The sequence below is a fragment of the Taudactylus pleione genome, unplaced genomic scaffold (assembly GCF_031769625.1).
Source record: "Taudactylus pleione unplaced genomic scaffold, aTauple2 ptg000053l, whole genome shotgun sequence".
In the NCBI taxonomy this organism is placed as follows: Eukaryota; Metazoa; Chordata; class Amphibia; order Anura; family Myobatrachidae; genus Taudactylus; species Taudactylus pleione.
Window position 1 is genome coordinate 2,229,732 of NW_028284455.1, and position 16,905 is coordinate 2,246,636.

A 16,905-nucleotide genomic window follows, 5' to 3' on the forward strand; every position below is an offset into this window, starting at 1 on the left:
CACACCTGCTTTTTAACTACCACCGGTCCATCCACCTGCGGAGAGGTTGAAGAAGGTAGTATACTCTGGCCAGAGTGAGCAGCCGAATTAACCCAACAGGAATTCATGGGGGGCATACACATAGAATGATGCACATGCTGTGCGTACACCATAGCATGAGGTGCTACAGCAACTGGAGTCCGTACCTCCGTAGCTTTGCCTATTAAATAGGACAAAACCTCAGGTGTAATGGTCATCCAAGATGACTCTGGTGCTGGTGCAGGTGTACCAGATATATTGGATAGTTGTTTGCAACAGTTACTACACAATCCATACTGGTTAACATTCTGATCTGACAGGCCTCCAGAACAGGACTTACAGGAAATAAGCACAGGAGGGCTCTCATCCTCACCCCTACCTTCAGACATGACAACGTATAAAAGGTATAAGGTATACAATATAAATGTAATGTGAGGCAGGGGACTGCTTCATGCACGATTACCCGAGAGGAATCGCTTACCTGCCATCTCCGTGACCCGACTGCATTCCCGAACCTCAGCGAAAGCGGCCAGCCAAGCCACGCTGACGCTTGCCAAGAACCTCAGGGCATACAGTGGTGCTGGTGTTTCAGCATCAGCAGAGGTTGGAGTCGTTGTGGTGCCAAGTGTCTTTTACAGCGCCTGGTACCACTAAACTCTGAAGTTCAAAAAAACTTAAGGTAAAACATAAAAGAAAAAGCCTAGGACTGCCTAGCAGTCCCGCTGTTATAATAGGTGCGTCATGGCGCGCACCAAACAAAAAAACTGAATGCCTGTGGCTGGGGGCTGGGTATATAGGGAGGAGGACCAGTGCATGGTGGGTGCTCCAAAGCTCTGCTGTTTGGTGCATTGGATGCAATCCAACTACATAACCCCCAAGGTAGATCCTGTGGACCCTATGGAACCCGAAGAAGAAATAATTTATTGTGCTAAGGATTTATTGCTGTGAGTATATACACATCAGTGTTTGGATTGAAGTTTGGAAGATTGACAGTGGCGGCTCCTATCCTCTTAGAGGAGGGTGCTAATGCCGCTAAAAACGAAAGGGTCACTCACCGGCTCCTGCCTCCTCCTGGCCGGGTCCCTGCACCTGCGCAATCGATCTGTCAGGCGCCGGGACCGGCTGATGCTTACAAAGGAGCCAGCTAGGGCTGACGGAAAGGCAGAGAAGTGCGTTTCCGTCTCTGCTAATAGTAGCTCGGACTGGCAATCCCAGGGGGAGGTGAAACCTCCCCCTGGGGCTGCCTGTTGTATATATGACTGGCAGGTGGCATTTCCAATAGGAACTGACTACACTGAGGTGGTGGATTTTACTGGGATTTTGCAGTCCAGCAGCCCCTAGGAAAAATACGCCACAGTTGACACTTATTCATCTTGGTAAAGAACTCTGCCTATTTACTTTTGAGTGCTCACAAGGAAGATTCAACATCTGTATTTGTTTACACATTATTGTTCAAAGGGACATCTGATTAGGGATTGACACATTCAACTTGAGACAGTGTTTTTTTTCTTCTTTAACCCATTACTGCTTTCCACATTGTATCAGTATGAATTGTTAGGCCCATCTCTTCATGTCGATATAACCAGTTTTTACAGTAGTATCTATGTAGATTTATGATTATTTATGCTGTTTTATTGCTGTATTCATTATATTGCTAAGATATCATTAAACATCTATTGAATCTTATTGCGCTCCCAGTCTTCTGATTTTGGTTCTTATTGATTAGACTTTTTTCCAAACACAATTTCCTAATGCTTTATCTCTGGAATCAATTGGATCCCAAGATGGTCTGTCTGAAAGAAGCCCACCTTATTAGCAGTATCATAACTTTGTGAACTCCAAACAAAGCCAAATTATAAGTTTGGACAGGGAAAGTTCTATAAAATCTGCAAGCTGGTCTGCTTTTAAGAGCACAAGCTCCATATTTTTCAGTGTTTAATTAGACCTTCTCCCTATCTTTATTTAGCTTCATAAATAGTCATCTGGGACTGCAAGTTGCCATTTTACTGGATGCATTCTGGAAGACTTTCACCAAATCATAAGCCAAAGGCCAAGAAATTAAACCCTAAAAGCTATTTTTGGTGCCAGCAAAAGCAACTAAACCCCTTCTGGAGATCTCAGCAGCTAACAAGATTTTTATCAACTGATTGTAGCTGACACCAGTGAATACTAGTCAGAGCCAAGATTTCTTCTGCCAACGCTGTGAATAATACAGCATGGCTACTTGGAAAAGGAAATGTAAAAGTTTAAAAAAAAAATAAATAAATGTTCAAAAAATTAGAAGAAAAAGATGGTTTACATTTATAGCAAAGAATGCATTATAAAAAAAAAAGACTTCCAGATATGCAAATGTTAAGTTGTTTTTTTTTTTAAATTTCCTCCTGCTAAAATAAATGTTAATCTCCCCGCTTGGTCACATAGAAGTCACTTGTGACCTGTAGGCAACATTAGGAGCTGTCTGTTGCACCTACTTAGGGGTAGATTTACTAACCAGTCTGTTTTCAAAGCTGCTGATCCTCCACAACTTTGACCAATGTATTTAAATTAAAACAGCAACAGGAATAAATGGTAACCCAGCCGGGTTTAGCTATTATTTCTAATGTCATTTTAAATGATTTGGTCAAAGCTGCTGATGATTGGAGGCTTTGAAAACATGGTGGTTAGTAAATGTACCTCTAAGACTGGTAACATGGTTTGGCCAGTAGAATACTGCAGACAAAACAACTTTTACTAGTATAGAAAAGGAACGTTAATACCATTATGACCATTTTCTCTCTCCATATGGTACAGAAACTGTTTCACTAGACTTCTTCAGTCTTTATACCTTACGTAATGGTGCATACACAAGGTCAGATCTGATTGAACGATTTTTCCAACGATTTGAACGATTTTACTAACGATTTTGACGACTGAACAATTTCAGACAGTATTAAAATGAATGAAATCGACCAAATCTGACAGCAAACACATCAGATGTCAGATATTGTTATCCGACAAACGGGAACGCGCATCGTTCATCGTTGCAGGCACACGTCAGATTTTCTTTCAGATCTGAACAATTGAACGATTTTTTAAATCGTTATCGTTCAAATCCCAAAGAAAATCTGACCGTGTGTACACATCATAACAGTTCAAAACTCAAATCAGAAGCTGCAATAAGCAAGGGTTTAGTAAAGCAGCATGAGCAACCAAGGTGCCTACACATATTACACTGTCACAGCCAGTATCAGCCAGCCCTCCCAATATGGCAATTTGGAAGACAAACTTGTAATAAGTTAATTGTTAATAAAGGGGAAAATTATGTCAGATGGATTGATGACTGAAACCAGCTTGCATGAGCCGTCATCTTCCAACTGTATGAACAGGCTGCAGTGGAGTGACTGGTATAACTGAGTGACAATCCTGTAGGTCGAGCATCAGGATTAGTCAGTGTGTGGACAAATTTAGTCAAATCAGTTGCCAGCTTGTGATTCCAGTTAAATGCTTTGAAGCAGGTGAACCTATAAATGAATACTAATAAAGATGTGTCCTGCTACATCGTTGCTGTGTACGCGAAAAATTATGTGCGCCCGCGAGCGGATACACGTACTGCGTTCGCACCCGGGCCTCCATAGGATTGTATGGTGTGATCACAGTGCACACCACAGCACATCATAGCATTTGCTGCAGCTGGTAATCACATGGCGCGATGCTTGCGCACGTTTGTTGCGTGATCGGTAAAGACGTAGCTGGACGCATCTGTATCTATTTGTAAACAGAGGAATTATAACATAGTCCAAACATCATGTTTACAATACAAAGTACAGATTTGGTACCGCTGAACCACAAACTTGCTTGGCCAGTCTCGCAGTTGTAGAACTATTAGACATGGTACCTCAGGGGTTGACACATAAGAGGAGGTGGGGGGTACATGGGGTACCCTAAGTGTCTATAAAGAGTTCTTAAGCCATCACTTCAGTGCTTATCAGGAAAACTTCCACTGCTAACACATTTTCCATTACCTTTATGACAGGACTTTCCCTACAGCCTTGTGTTTAATATGGTCATGTAACTCCTTGGTAACTAAAATTTATCTTTGTATACAGTAGTACCACATTTTACCAAGCAAAAATGGTGTTGAAAATCTATTCATCAGAGTGGGACTAGTCTTATGCTGGGTACACACAGTACGATGTAGGTAACGATCCAATTCCGTTAGAGATTTGCCTTGAACTCCTGAACACTCCCGGACAAACGATATTGTGCATACACATGGAACGATTGTACAAACGATCAAACGATATAGATGGGTAGTTAACAACTGCAAATCGTTAATGATATATCGTTTGGCAGCAAACAACCTCCCAATGGCCAGGAAAATTGACAACAAATCATTCATCGCCCATGACATAGTTAATTGTGCTTACACACGGAACGATGTGCGCCAAATCGTGAAAGACAGGTTCGAGATCTTTCTGCATGTTCCAGAGATCAGTGACCACGATTAACTACAGCAGTAGCACGCATCTGCATCGTTATCATGCCCACACGCGGCACTTTTTAAACGATATGTCATTCCAAGCAGTCGAAGACGGCCATATCGTTTAAAAAAATATCGTACCATGTGTGGGGGCCTTCAAGCACTGCAGGGATAAAAATGTGAGGAACTTATCTATAAGTCCTTTAATAGCAGACGTTGCCGGAAGTTGGGAGTGGGCAGGACGCCCATCCAGTACAATACAGAAATTTTCAAAAGACATAAAATGGTGGGGGGAGAGAATTAAAGCTCTCTATCATTACCATTCTGGCACCAACAGACTTAGGGCTACCCTTGTTTGAAAAAGTTGAGTACCTTTATGTAGTCAACAGGGAACACCCCCCGCACTGCAGAAGTCATTGTGACGTACAGGGATGAGTGAATATCTCCCCATCCTGGCTGCAATAAATGTATGGCCACCATCATTTGAAAGACAAGAAATCCCCTTTTTTAAGTCCCTTATACTCCTTTTACACTGACATAAAAATCCCGGGTTGATGCACGTGTACTCGCATCAATCCTGGATTTTTGTTGATGTAAATGGATCTACCTGAGTCCAGGGACCCGCGGATCCCCACTCGGGTAGTGTGCAGGGTTGACCACGGGTCGTTCCCTGCACACAAAGGACAGAAAACTCTTGTGGAGCAGAAGGGCAAAAGCTCGCTTGATCTTGATTTTCAGTATGAATACAGACCATGAAAGTGGGGCCTCATTATCCTTCTGACTTTTTGGGTTTTATGGAGGAGGTGTCAGAAAAGTCACGATGATCCGGATCGTGCCGCATGCTGCCCGATTGTCATCTCCAAGCGGCACTGAAGTCGGTCAATCTCCAAGCGTCCACTGCAACCCGGGTCGGGCCGACCAGTGCACCCCACCCGCCCTTCCCTGCGGAGTGAGTTAAGAGATCAGGGAGGGGGAGGGAGGGAAAGAAGCGCTGCTCACCTGCGCCGGAAGAGCCAGGTTAGTGCTGACCCGGCTCCGGTGTGAACGGTGCCGACTCGGGCTATGGTGTATAAGTGGTCTGTCCCAGGTCTGATCCAGGTTGGAAACGTGTGCCAAATCCCTGGTCAGACTAGTGTAAATGAGGTATTAGAGGTTATTGACTAGTTATTATATGTAAACAACAGACAATAACACCATGCTAGTAGAACCATCAAATGGGAAATACACGTCTGATTGCACCTGTCCTAGCACATACACACCAATTTGAAAAAGGGAGATCCCTCTATCAAGCAACATGCCCCTTTAGTAGTTACCAGACAATAACACCCTAACGTATTATATTTTCAATATCTCCCGCATCCTGGCATCATAAAATACAGGTGCTCCTCAATTAATGTGGTAGTTTGTCTATTTTTGAAAATGCCTTGGTATTCATTACTCACTGACACATTTTATAAGATCCACAGGTGGAGCTAATTATTTCATTTGTAATTCTGTGAGAACTCGAAAAAATGCACTGAGGACAGAGTTTGAGAACCTGTGTTCTAGATCATTTTCCTTGAGTCAAATGAGCGAGAAATAAACTAGTGCTGTTTTCTGGAAATATTCATGAAGTCCCTGCAAAAATAATTGCACATATTGGTAAAGGAATGTGAGTGACTACGACAAAAATGGAAAAACAGGTTGAGCAGCTGAGGGGGTTAATAGATGGTGTCCATGTTAGAACATCGCACCCATGCCAGAAAGCTTCCATTCCTTTATATATAATTAATATATATAACTCCTAAGACTACTGAACAATGGCTGTATTGACCATACAGTATAGAAGCGTTCATGTATCTTTTCAATTAGTGGTCACAATCCCACATGTATTCTAAATGTACCAGTTTACAACGATCTTACCAAAACTTGCCCACCTGTTTACACCCCATTTGTAAGATAAAGCATGGCCTTCAGCAGAATGCTGCTGTATGTGATAACAGTGGCAGCAATTTTCTATTTGCATTATGCTCTATAGAGGTAGGGATATTTTTATTCAGTTTGTGCTGTCGGAATAGATTGCATTTTCATCACATCTCAGTGTAAATGTATGCAACTTGTTTCTAAACAGATTTTATCCCCAAAGACTCGGGTAAAATAATATAACTGACATGCGAAAATGAAGACTATGAAGAAATACTTTTTTTTTTTTTTACATGGCTCCGTTAAAGAAAAGGTTCTGTTCCTCCAATATTTTAAAGGTCTCGGATTCATTACCAGGAAACGAACACTTGGTTTATCACACTGTAAGACCGCCTCTGCCTGACATCCCATCTGATCGGCCAAATTGCTCATTAGGTTTGGCAATTTTCACCTGCGCCTCATGTTTACAGATTTCAGCGGGGAATAAAAATCAGTTTGCTTTAACAATCATCAGCTGTGAACTACCCACCTAGACCCAAGAATAGAATAAAACACAACAACATCTAGCTACTACGGGGACAGTAAGCATGGGAAGTGCAAATGTAAATATCTGGCATTTATGTGTCAAGAGACCAAATAGGTTCACATGTCAATGAAGGGTAGCGTGTAGCACTATACAATCAGGGGCAAAATAAAATATCACTTTGAGCTCGATCAGTGAAAGATTTAGACAACCCAAAATAAGCTTCTTCGTATATGCAATGTGGGAATTTACGGTTTGTGGTTCAGTAGGCTCTTCAGATAATATTGGTTACATTTATACATTTGAAGTTGTCAGTATTATCCAACTACACTAGAAAAGGGTGAAATAAGTTAGGTGTTATTTGGACCTACCCTAACTCGGTTTAAACACAATCAAATGAAAGCCTTATGCACAGATTAAATTACTTTAAACACTACACCAAAGGTTCCCAAACTCGGTACTCAAGTCATCCTAACAGTCCAGGTTTTAAGGATAACTATGCTTGGGAACAGGTTATTTAATTAATACCGCAGTCAGTCAATTTGATTTCATGAAATGTGCTCAATTATTGATATCCTTAAAATCTGGACTGTTAAGGTGCCTTGAGGACTGAGTTTGAGAACCACTGCTCTACACAATTATATTTGCACAGAACAAATAATTAACCAAACATTCTCTCTATTAAGTAATTCAGATTCATTTGACTTATTTGGCATGTTCTAACAAACTAAATGATGCTGGTTACTTAATGTCTTCATAATGTCTTTCATGAGTTTTTCTCTTTGTGTCATGCTAAATTAGCTAGAGGTCTTCAAAAGGAAAACTGTAGGGTTTAAATTGGCAATCAAAAGGTGCATAATATTCTGCAGTATACGGTATGACAAACTAGTGCAATTTATTTCAATTGCAAAAAACTTAAATGACTACTTATTATCAGAGATGTGCCTCTTCAGTCTCAGTGACCTATGCTACAAAATCAGGTCAAATCTGTAAGTGCTATGGTCAGTGCAGGGTACTCAGAAGAGAAATCTTTTGTCACCGTTATTTTCCTAGTTTCTATAGGGCATGTGCCTTCTAATCCCAGAGTACATATAGCTGTTGTCCCCAGCTCTGCCTGGGGAGGGGGAGGGGGTGGGTTCTCTCTCTCTCATATAAAAGAATACCATCAAAATATGTACATACCTGGAGTGCACACAATCTGAATAGGAAGTCTAGTAATGGGTTGAATGTGTATAATATATATATTGTGGACGGTAGTTTGTCTGACTTGCTATAATGTTATAGAATAGTGATAATCCTTATGTCTTACTTATGCAGTAAGAGCCATGGTAAAAGAACTCGACAATGCATTTATTTATTATTTCTAAATGTCTATATGAATCGATTAGACAACGCAATAGCAATCATAACATGCGTGCTGCCTAATGGCCAATAAAGGAACTGAGTAAGGGGTTGGGGCTCCCGCAGGTACGAGGGGAGATAGGATAAAGGTTTTAGGGCTGCTGTAGTCCACAGACTCAGAGGGGGTGATGCAACTGTTTAGCTAGCTGTTTTTTTTGTTTGTTTTTTGTTTTTTTAAAGTCGCCTTATGGAGCAATTCAATTGTTGCTCCATCTGAGCGCGATAGCCGCCTATGCCGGAAAAATGTGCGAGAAACCCCTTTTTTTTTCTTTACAGATTTACTATGAGTCTTATTCAGAGATGGACGCTAATGTGATTTTCACGTAGATCGATCAGATGATTGCCATTGTGCATGCATATAAGCCGTGCTGGGTGTGCGCAGCGATTGCACAGCTATTACAGACACACATAGGAATCCATCGCAAAGTGAATGACAGGTTGTCAGTGTTTGGGGGTGGCAACGGGGAGTGGTCAGAAAAATGCAGGTGCGTCTGTCCGTTTAAACGCTGTTACATGGGCATGCATAAATTAGACATTGCCAGTGCATACGCAGCATGAGAGCCCTCTGCATGAGAGGAGAGTTGCCGGGTCAGAACTGCTGCAAAGGCAAGATGGTCGCCGATGGTACAGATATTTACGCAGGTATGCGTTGTCGCATGTAAGGCGGCAGCAGTGGGCGTCTTTATGCTCGTGATATTTGCAAACATTAAGCATTTTCGCAGCTGTGTTGCATATGAAAATGCAGCTGCGATCACATTAGCGTCCATTTCTGAATCAGGACCTATGTCAAGTATAGGATCTTCTTCAAAGGCTGCCCACCCGTAGGTCAGGGAGTGTTTTGCTCCAGAGGAAACACCCTCTAGGAAGAGAGTTGTTTTTTTTTTTTTTTTTTTTTAAGCGGCACTACTGTCACACATATCATATACACACACAGTGACCACTCTAAGTGCAGGGTGCTGATCAGAGAGGAGGGCATATTTTATACGTGATGTATCGCTACAGCTACTGTAGGGACTGCAGTCCCTTCTTCATACATCAGGGTGATACTAAATATTTGCGGGTATTCCCCGAAAATACTAATGCTAAATATTTGCTGGATCCCTGAGGAAAAAGGAAAACTGGCAACGGTTCAAACGGACTGTTGGGAACCTGGTGAATACCACCTCTGTATGTATACCCATGATGCATATATGTGAATGGGTTGGGTATGGGATGCCGGCGGTCAGAATCCCGAAGCTGGCATCCTGACAGGGTTAGGATACCGACACTTGTCAGTCCATATAATAACCCTCCCCATTTCTCTACCCCTCCCCGGTAACTAACCCCCCATCCTAGTGCCTAAACCTAACCTCCCCGCACCCTAAACCTAATCCTTCTCCCTTAGTGCCTTAACCCTAACCCTCCCCCTAGTGCGTAACTCTTAACCCTCACCTCAGTACTTACAGTTGGGATGCCGTCGCCGGGATTCTAACATTGGCACTCCGACTGTTGGGATATTGACCGGATCCCTATGTGAATAAAGCCTCTTCGTTGATTCAAGCGAGTGCTGGTTCTGCCTTATCTATTTGGATTGGGTAAGTGTTTCTATGGATTATATTTGAACCCTGCACTGTGAGGTTTTGCATAGGATTGAGTGCTGCCTCATAGCCCATGTACTTATATATACAGTATATAGACATATAAATGACCGACTGACAGTAAAAAAGCAGGCCTCTGAAGCATGTCTGACTCCATCTTCAAAACAAATTAACCCCTGGTTTGTTTATACATAGTGATTAGTTGGGAACCACATTATCTAAGATATATTTGTTAGGATTATTCATGAAAACATTAATATACTATTTTCCTAGTTATACTTATTAGGCACAACTATGACGAAAAATAACAAACGCTTCCACCTCAGTGGTCCCGTTATGATTGTAAAGTTGCCACTTCCTTTAGATGCAATGTAATTCTCAAGCTATTCCACACATTTAACAGTTCTGGGCCCCATCTCAAAACTACTCAGGTCAGACTTACAAGGGAAGTTGCAATCTGTTGGGTTCTCTGATCTATAGATGAGGTTATCTATTTATCAACAAGTTTGTGCTATTTTATACACATTCTAAACCTGTGCTTAACCACACGTCTTCATTTTTACATATAAATGGAGGAAATAAGTTTATATTTTTAAAAAGGTAAAACTATTCCATAGCTGTAAAATGCTACTTACTTGTTCGCAGGACTGAAGGGGTGACCTCAATTTCACTAGTTGCTTGGTAAGGCTGGAAGGCCGATATACTGTTCGTTCCAAGCTCACTGCCAAAAATTTCTGGGCTCTGAGTGCCAGTAGAGCTTGCGCTTGTGCCATCTCCCCCATGATGTGGATCTTGTTCATCATATATAGCTACAAGCTGTTGATGGAAGCAAATAAAACATGTCAATTTCAAAGCATGGCAAGCAACATTCTGGCAAGATAAACAGACTTAACAGAACAACATTAGAGATGACAAATACATTAAAATAGATGCTCTAAAGAATGCCCATTATTATACATTCATATGTAAAGCACAAAATGTTATGTGCATTTATATTTTAGGCAGTCAGCATAAACACACATATATCTCTCAGAGATGTCATAAATATATATATATATATATATATATGAGAGAGAGAGAGAGAGAGAGAGAGAGAGATCTAAAAAGAAGGTGAGAAAAGGCGCTCTCTAGTGTAGTATTTTAGAAATATCTGAATATTGAAGATAAATGGTAAAAGTACCTTCACTGATTAATAAACAGGCACATCAGGGGGGTCTTTTTATGGAGCCAGCGTGTTACTCGTTCTCAATATGAATCCCAATATCAGCAGATAACTATCAGATGTTCCCCGGAATTCTGAACAATCACTTTAGTTCCCGCTTGCTCCTCCCCGTATATTCAATGGTGGAACATGTAGATATTAAGAGTAGGTGGGTCTCTAGAGAGAGAGTTGGCATGGGATAACCACACAGCACACACACATAGATAGATAGATAGATAGATAGATAGATATATATCTATCTATCTATCTATCTCTGTCTCTATGATTAAATGTGCCCCAGGGGAAAGAAAGGAGATGGCACATGGTAGAAAGGCAGAGAGGGGGTCCCAGGAGTGAGAATCAAAAAGTACTGCATGATAGTGGAGATTCAATAGGGAGATAGGGGAGTAGCAAGGGGAGACAAGAGAGAATGGGATGGCATTGTAATAGCTAGCAACCAACAAATGACTCATCTAAAATACCAGTAATTATATGCGTGTGTGGGTGTGTATGCGTATGTATGTATGTATATATATATATATATATATATATATATATATATATATATATTTTGTATGTGCCACACAGAGGAGGGAGAGTGTGAGGTAGAATAAACAGTGAAATGAGGACACAGATGGGAGGAAAAAAGTTTTGAACTATAAATACCTCCATTCTATGGACATGACTGTTAATCCGCACACAATTAGCTACAAGAATTATTACAAACACTTATCCAGACAAACATATATGGAACATTGTGAAAAGAGGAAACAATGAGCTCTATACTTTGTCCTGTAGATGGATATAGTGATTGTTACAAGCTTTACCGAGGAGCAGTGGATCAACCGTGGATGTAAAGGGGGTGGGTGGCAACTACAATTCCTCCCTGTTCTAGGCTAGAGCTACACACTGAATCTGAATGTAGCCCTACCTTTGTTTTTATAAAAAAATAAACAATTTGAATATAGAGCAAACAGGGGCAGCCGGCGCTCATAGAAGGGGTAAGGGCGTGTAACCACTAGCAGCTCTTCTCGGGAAGTATCCCCACTTCCTTAAATGGTAAAAAGCAAACTGATAAAGCGCTCCGTGGTATTGGAGTGAATAAGAATTGCAGTGATAGTGCAGGAATCTAACTGGAGGTACGGAGTAATGGGGAAAAAATATATCTCTATAAATGTATGGGTATTGGGTAATTGAACAGAAATAAAATACACTAAATTAATAAATAAAAATGGAAATAGAAAAAAGAAAAGGTAATGTTTCTGGCTAATAAATGGTAAGTGTCTACAACCTTGAACCCAGATGTTCAGGACCTGTGTGTGTCTGTATATATAGTCACAAATGGGGGTGTAGAGATGTATATGAAAGCTGGTGGGCAAAAACTTGAGGCTGGATGTTCAGGACTTAAGTCCCCTGGAACATATTTAAGTCCAGATGATAAGGGAGTAGTCAATAATAACCTTCTAAAAGTCAGTATTAAGTGTGAATAGTGGGAAAGGACAAATATCCCCTATTTGCTTACGTGACCATGATGCCTGCTGGTCCTGCACGTTCATGCGTCTGCAATCACTGTATACAAGTATCAGTGGGGAGCCCTGTAGTCACGGTCTGTGCAGTTTCTCTTCCCGGCATGGGGTGTACTTAGCACTCTGTAGCAATTAGTTGATGCAGCATCATGGTCAGGTAAGCAATTATTCCTCACCTATGACACTTCTTTCTAGTGTACCTGTCACTCTGATACTGCGTTCCTTTCCTGAGGTGTTGTGAGCAGTGGAGGAGGAGGCTATCTGTATCCAATTCCCGGACAAGGCCCATTCATATTCATGCAACATTCTGCCAACTGTTTTTGCACACATGAGATATTCTACTGTTGGCTAATGTGAACGTTCAACACCCTGCCGACAGTTTTTGCCTACCTGGGATATTTGTCCTTACCCCGGTGAATAGTGAACCTCAAACGGTCACTTCACTTGGATTCACACTTAATACTGACTTTTAGAAGGTTATTATTGACTACTCCCTTATCATCTGGACTTATATATGTTCCAGGGGACTTAAGTCCTGAACATCCAGCCTCAAGTTTTTGCCCACCAGCTTTCATATACATCTCTACACCCCCATTTGTGACTATATATACAGACGCACACGGGCCCTGAACATCTGGGTTCAAGGTTGTAGACACTTACCATTTATTAGCCAGAAACATTACCTTTTCTTTTTTCTATTTTTATTTATTGATTTAGTTTACTCTTATTTTATTTCTGTTCAATTACCCAATACATTTATAGAGATATATTTTTTCCCCATTACTCCGTACCTCCAGTTAGATTCCTGCACTATCACTGCAATTCTTATTCACTCCAATACCACGGAGCGCTTTATCAATTTGCTTTTTATAATTTGAATATAACTATGGTATACGCATTTATTTATTTTTAATAATTCAAGGAAAATAATACAGCATCCTACATTTCCTATATAAACCTATTGTTTACAGGCCTACTTAAAAAAATCTAAATAACACCATAGCAATAATAATAAGAATAATGTAACAACATGGGATGTTACCAGTGATTACCCCTTCTCCAATCATCTTGAGCAGTAATAGACTTTTACAAGTATCAGTGCAGTCTGGTTCACTGCAATAATTGCAATGCCACATATAGTACAATCCAAGCATGAGAATAAACAGCTGGACAGCAAAACTAGTCAAAATTGCGCTAATACGATCATTTGTTCTTGTAAGAAAAAAAATACGGAAAGACAGAGACCAGGCCAGAAAAGACTAAGTGAAATTTGTCATAAACAGTAATATGTTTGGGTGTACAGCATTCCAGGACATGCCACAGATTGTCAAGCAGATTGACCAGACTTTAAACACACTATGTAATAGGAAGAATAAAAAAAAAAATACATTAATATACAAAGCCCAGTATGAAAGCATGTCTGACAGGGCTTATTGCTCTAACGCAGACTCAGGCATCACGCGACTCTAGTTAAGTAATTGCATGCATCAATGCGCCCTGTCAGAGTATGCTGACAATTGTAGTTCCATCTGTAGCGCTCAACACCCACTACAAGGAAGTTTTTAACCCTTAATTGCGTAGGCAGGTAAAAATCACTTCAGTACGTAGGTGGGGTGCTCACAACATCCATATTAAAAAAAATGTCCACGTAATACCTTTAAAAATAGATCAATTGTACATCATCTATAGATTCACTAGACCTTTACCAACAATAAAAAAAAGTTAGAAGGATCAATTTTGTGAAAGTCTTTATTCTAAAGTCCAACATTTTTTAAAATACTCGACATAACTAGTTCTTGTTCGTATGACATCTTAAGGTGCGTACACACGGAGCGATAAAAGTGAACGATAACGTTCATTTTTATGTACTTACCAACCTGTCAACAACCAACGATGCGCGTTCCCGCATGGACGATAAAGATATCTTTCATCGTCCATGCGTGCAGGCCAACTTGGGCGATATTGTCAACTTTACCTGTTCAGAGATGTGGCAGGATGACTTCACTGAAAGATATCTTTGAAAGATCTTTGAAATGGTGCAAACACAAGTAGCAATCAGCTAGTGATAAGATATCGCTGGCTGGTCGTTACGCACCCTCCCTGGTGTGCTGGATGATCGATAACGATCATCCAGCACACCACCTACTTACCGATGACTATAGCGACCAGCGATCAACGCAAAGACGATGGACGATATCGCTATCATCCATACGTGGCTGCGCATCGCTGGTAAATGGTAAGTTGATAGGGACCTTTTAAATGAGCGATTTGAAAGATAACTGTAACAGATCGTACTGTGTGTATGCGCCATTTCTCTAAAGGGAGCTGTAAAGCAGAAAATTGCAATACCAAAAAAAGTAAATGTACCTGGGGTGTTCACAGCACTCTGCTCCTAATCTCAGAGAGAAAAAAAGAATAGCACGTGGAATGGCTCTGGGTACAATGACAAACTATAACCTCTAATTGAAAATTAGACAGTAACATGGCAGTGTTGCCAACCACATCACAATTTAAAACTGTGAGCACCCCACATAGCCAGTTAAAAGTTAAAATACAAAATGTTGTAGCTAGATAATGTAACAATGGTCGAGATCTGTCAGAGACCAAGTCATTCACATGCTGTGACTACATCATAAAAAGGCCCAAGTGTGACATCCAACCAGACAGATCACTACCATGGCAAAAAGCTCTGGGGTGGGAGGTGGGTTTAAAACAGAATAAATTGACATCTTAAGGTCATCTCACACAAGCAGTTTTCAGAACAGCTATGAAAGAATCCCGGCCAATATTCTACAGCGCATTTCCTGCCGCAAAACAAAATGGTGCCTGAGAAGCGCTATAATATCTAGGCAGCAGAAGGATGAGCAAAGACAGAAGACTTCTATGAAGCACTTCTTCTCTGACTATTTGTCTGCAAGCTCTAGCCCTGAATGACCTTCACAGTGGATCAGGAAATCTGCACGTTGGATAATGTCTGGGCAAAACCCAATTATTTCAACAGGAAAATACGTGAAATTACAATATCATAGTAGGTTAAGATGACCGTAGACTCTTCGTACAGACCTGCTATCAGAGGGCACATCTCACCACAACCTGACAATTTTTAATTTTTACTATATGTATACTGCTGCTCATATCATCGCCAGCTAGAGGGGGGGGGACGGGGGACCGAACCATCAGGAGGGGTCAATCCAACCGGTTTCTCTTTGTACTGCACCAGCAAAGAGAGCGAGAACAGGAAAGAAGAGGATTGGTGGGAATCGGTTTCCATGCATTAGGAGTAAATATATTGTTAAATATTCACTAAGAAAAACTGTGCAATGAACATATTATATAGTCCCAGTGAGACAAGGAGAGTCAGAATGCAATGGTTACAGAAGCACCATGTGCAAGTTTGATGGCAGCAAAGGAAGGAGTTTGCCTGGTTAAAGGATCATGATTGGAGTGATTTCCTCTTCCCCTCAAACACTGTTATACTATTTTACTGCATCCCCAAACTCACATTATTTAGATTTTGTTCCCATTTAAGTTGCTTCTTTATTTTGTGTAAATTCATTGTAAGTCCACGCCTTCATGCCACTTTAGCTATGGACATCACTCTGTGCGTTTCAGCAATGCATATAAATATCCTTTGCACAGTTTTTTTGTACCATTGGGATATAACACAACTGTGCTGCTAGTGCCGTATTGGTTACAGTTGTTACAGAGCTTCATACAGCTTTGTGATATATCCCAGAACATTTAAAGTAAACAAATGTGGCTGAAAATAGTTTTCTGAAAAGCACAGAAGGATGCTAGAATGAATAGTAGTATGTTTAGCAAATCTTGCAAGCAGACATGCACAAATCAATAAATGTCATTTTAAAAGGTGGAAACCTCATTTAAGGCTGCCTATGATCAACTGAAAAAAAGTATGTATATATATATATATATATATATATATATACATACACACACACATACATATGTATATTTATTTGTTTTTTCATAACTTTTTTTATTAATAGGATTGTTCATATATATATATATATATATATATATATATATATATATATATTTATATATATATATATATATATATACACACACAAAATCCTATTAATAAAAAAAGAAGCTGTGGTTTATTTTTTACATAAGGCAGTGGTAATCCCCCCTTTTAGTGCCCCCTGTAGTAATCGCCCCTGATAATGCCCCTTGGTAGTGCCCCTGTAGTAAGTGCCCCCTGATAATGCCCCCTGGTAGTGCCCCCTGTAGTCATCGCCCCCTGGTAGGGCCCCCTGTAGTCCCCCCCCCCTAGT

At 40.7% G+C, this 16,905-nt stretch overlaps 1 protein-coding gene across 14 annotated transcripts in view; it reads right to left on the reverse strand.

Annotated features, from left to right (window-relative positions):
* Positions 1-16,905, reverse strand: part of PARD3 (par-3 family cell polarity regulator) — a 629,380-nt gene that overhangs the window by 399,089 nt on the left and 213,386 nt on the right. For all 14 annotated transcript variants that reach the window (XM_088462693.1, XM_088462692.1, XM_088462686.1 and 11 more), the window contains exon 3: positions 10,516-10,696. In XM_088462693.1, the coding sequence (XP_088318819.1) occupies positions 10,516-10,696 (181 nt within the window). The remainder of the gene's footprint in view (positions 1-10,515; positions 10,697-16,905) is intronic.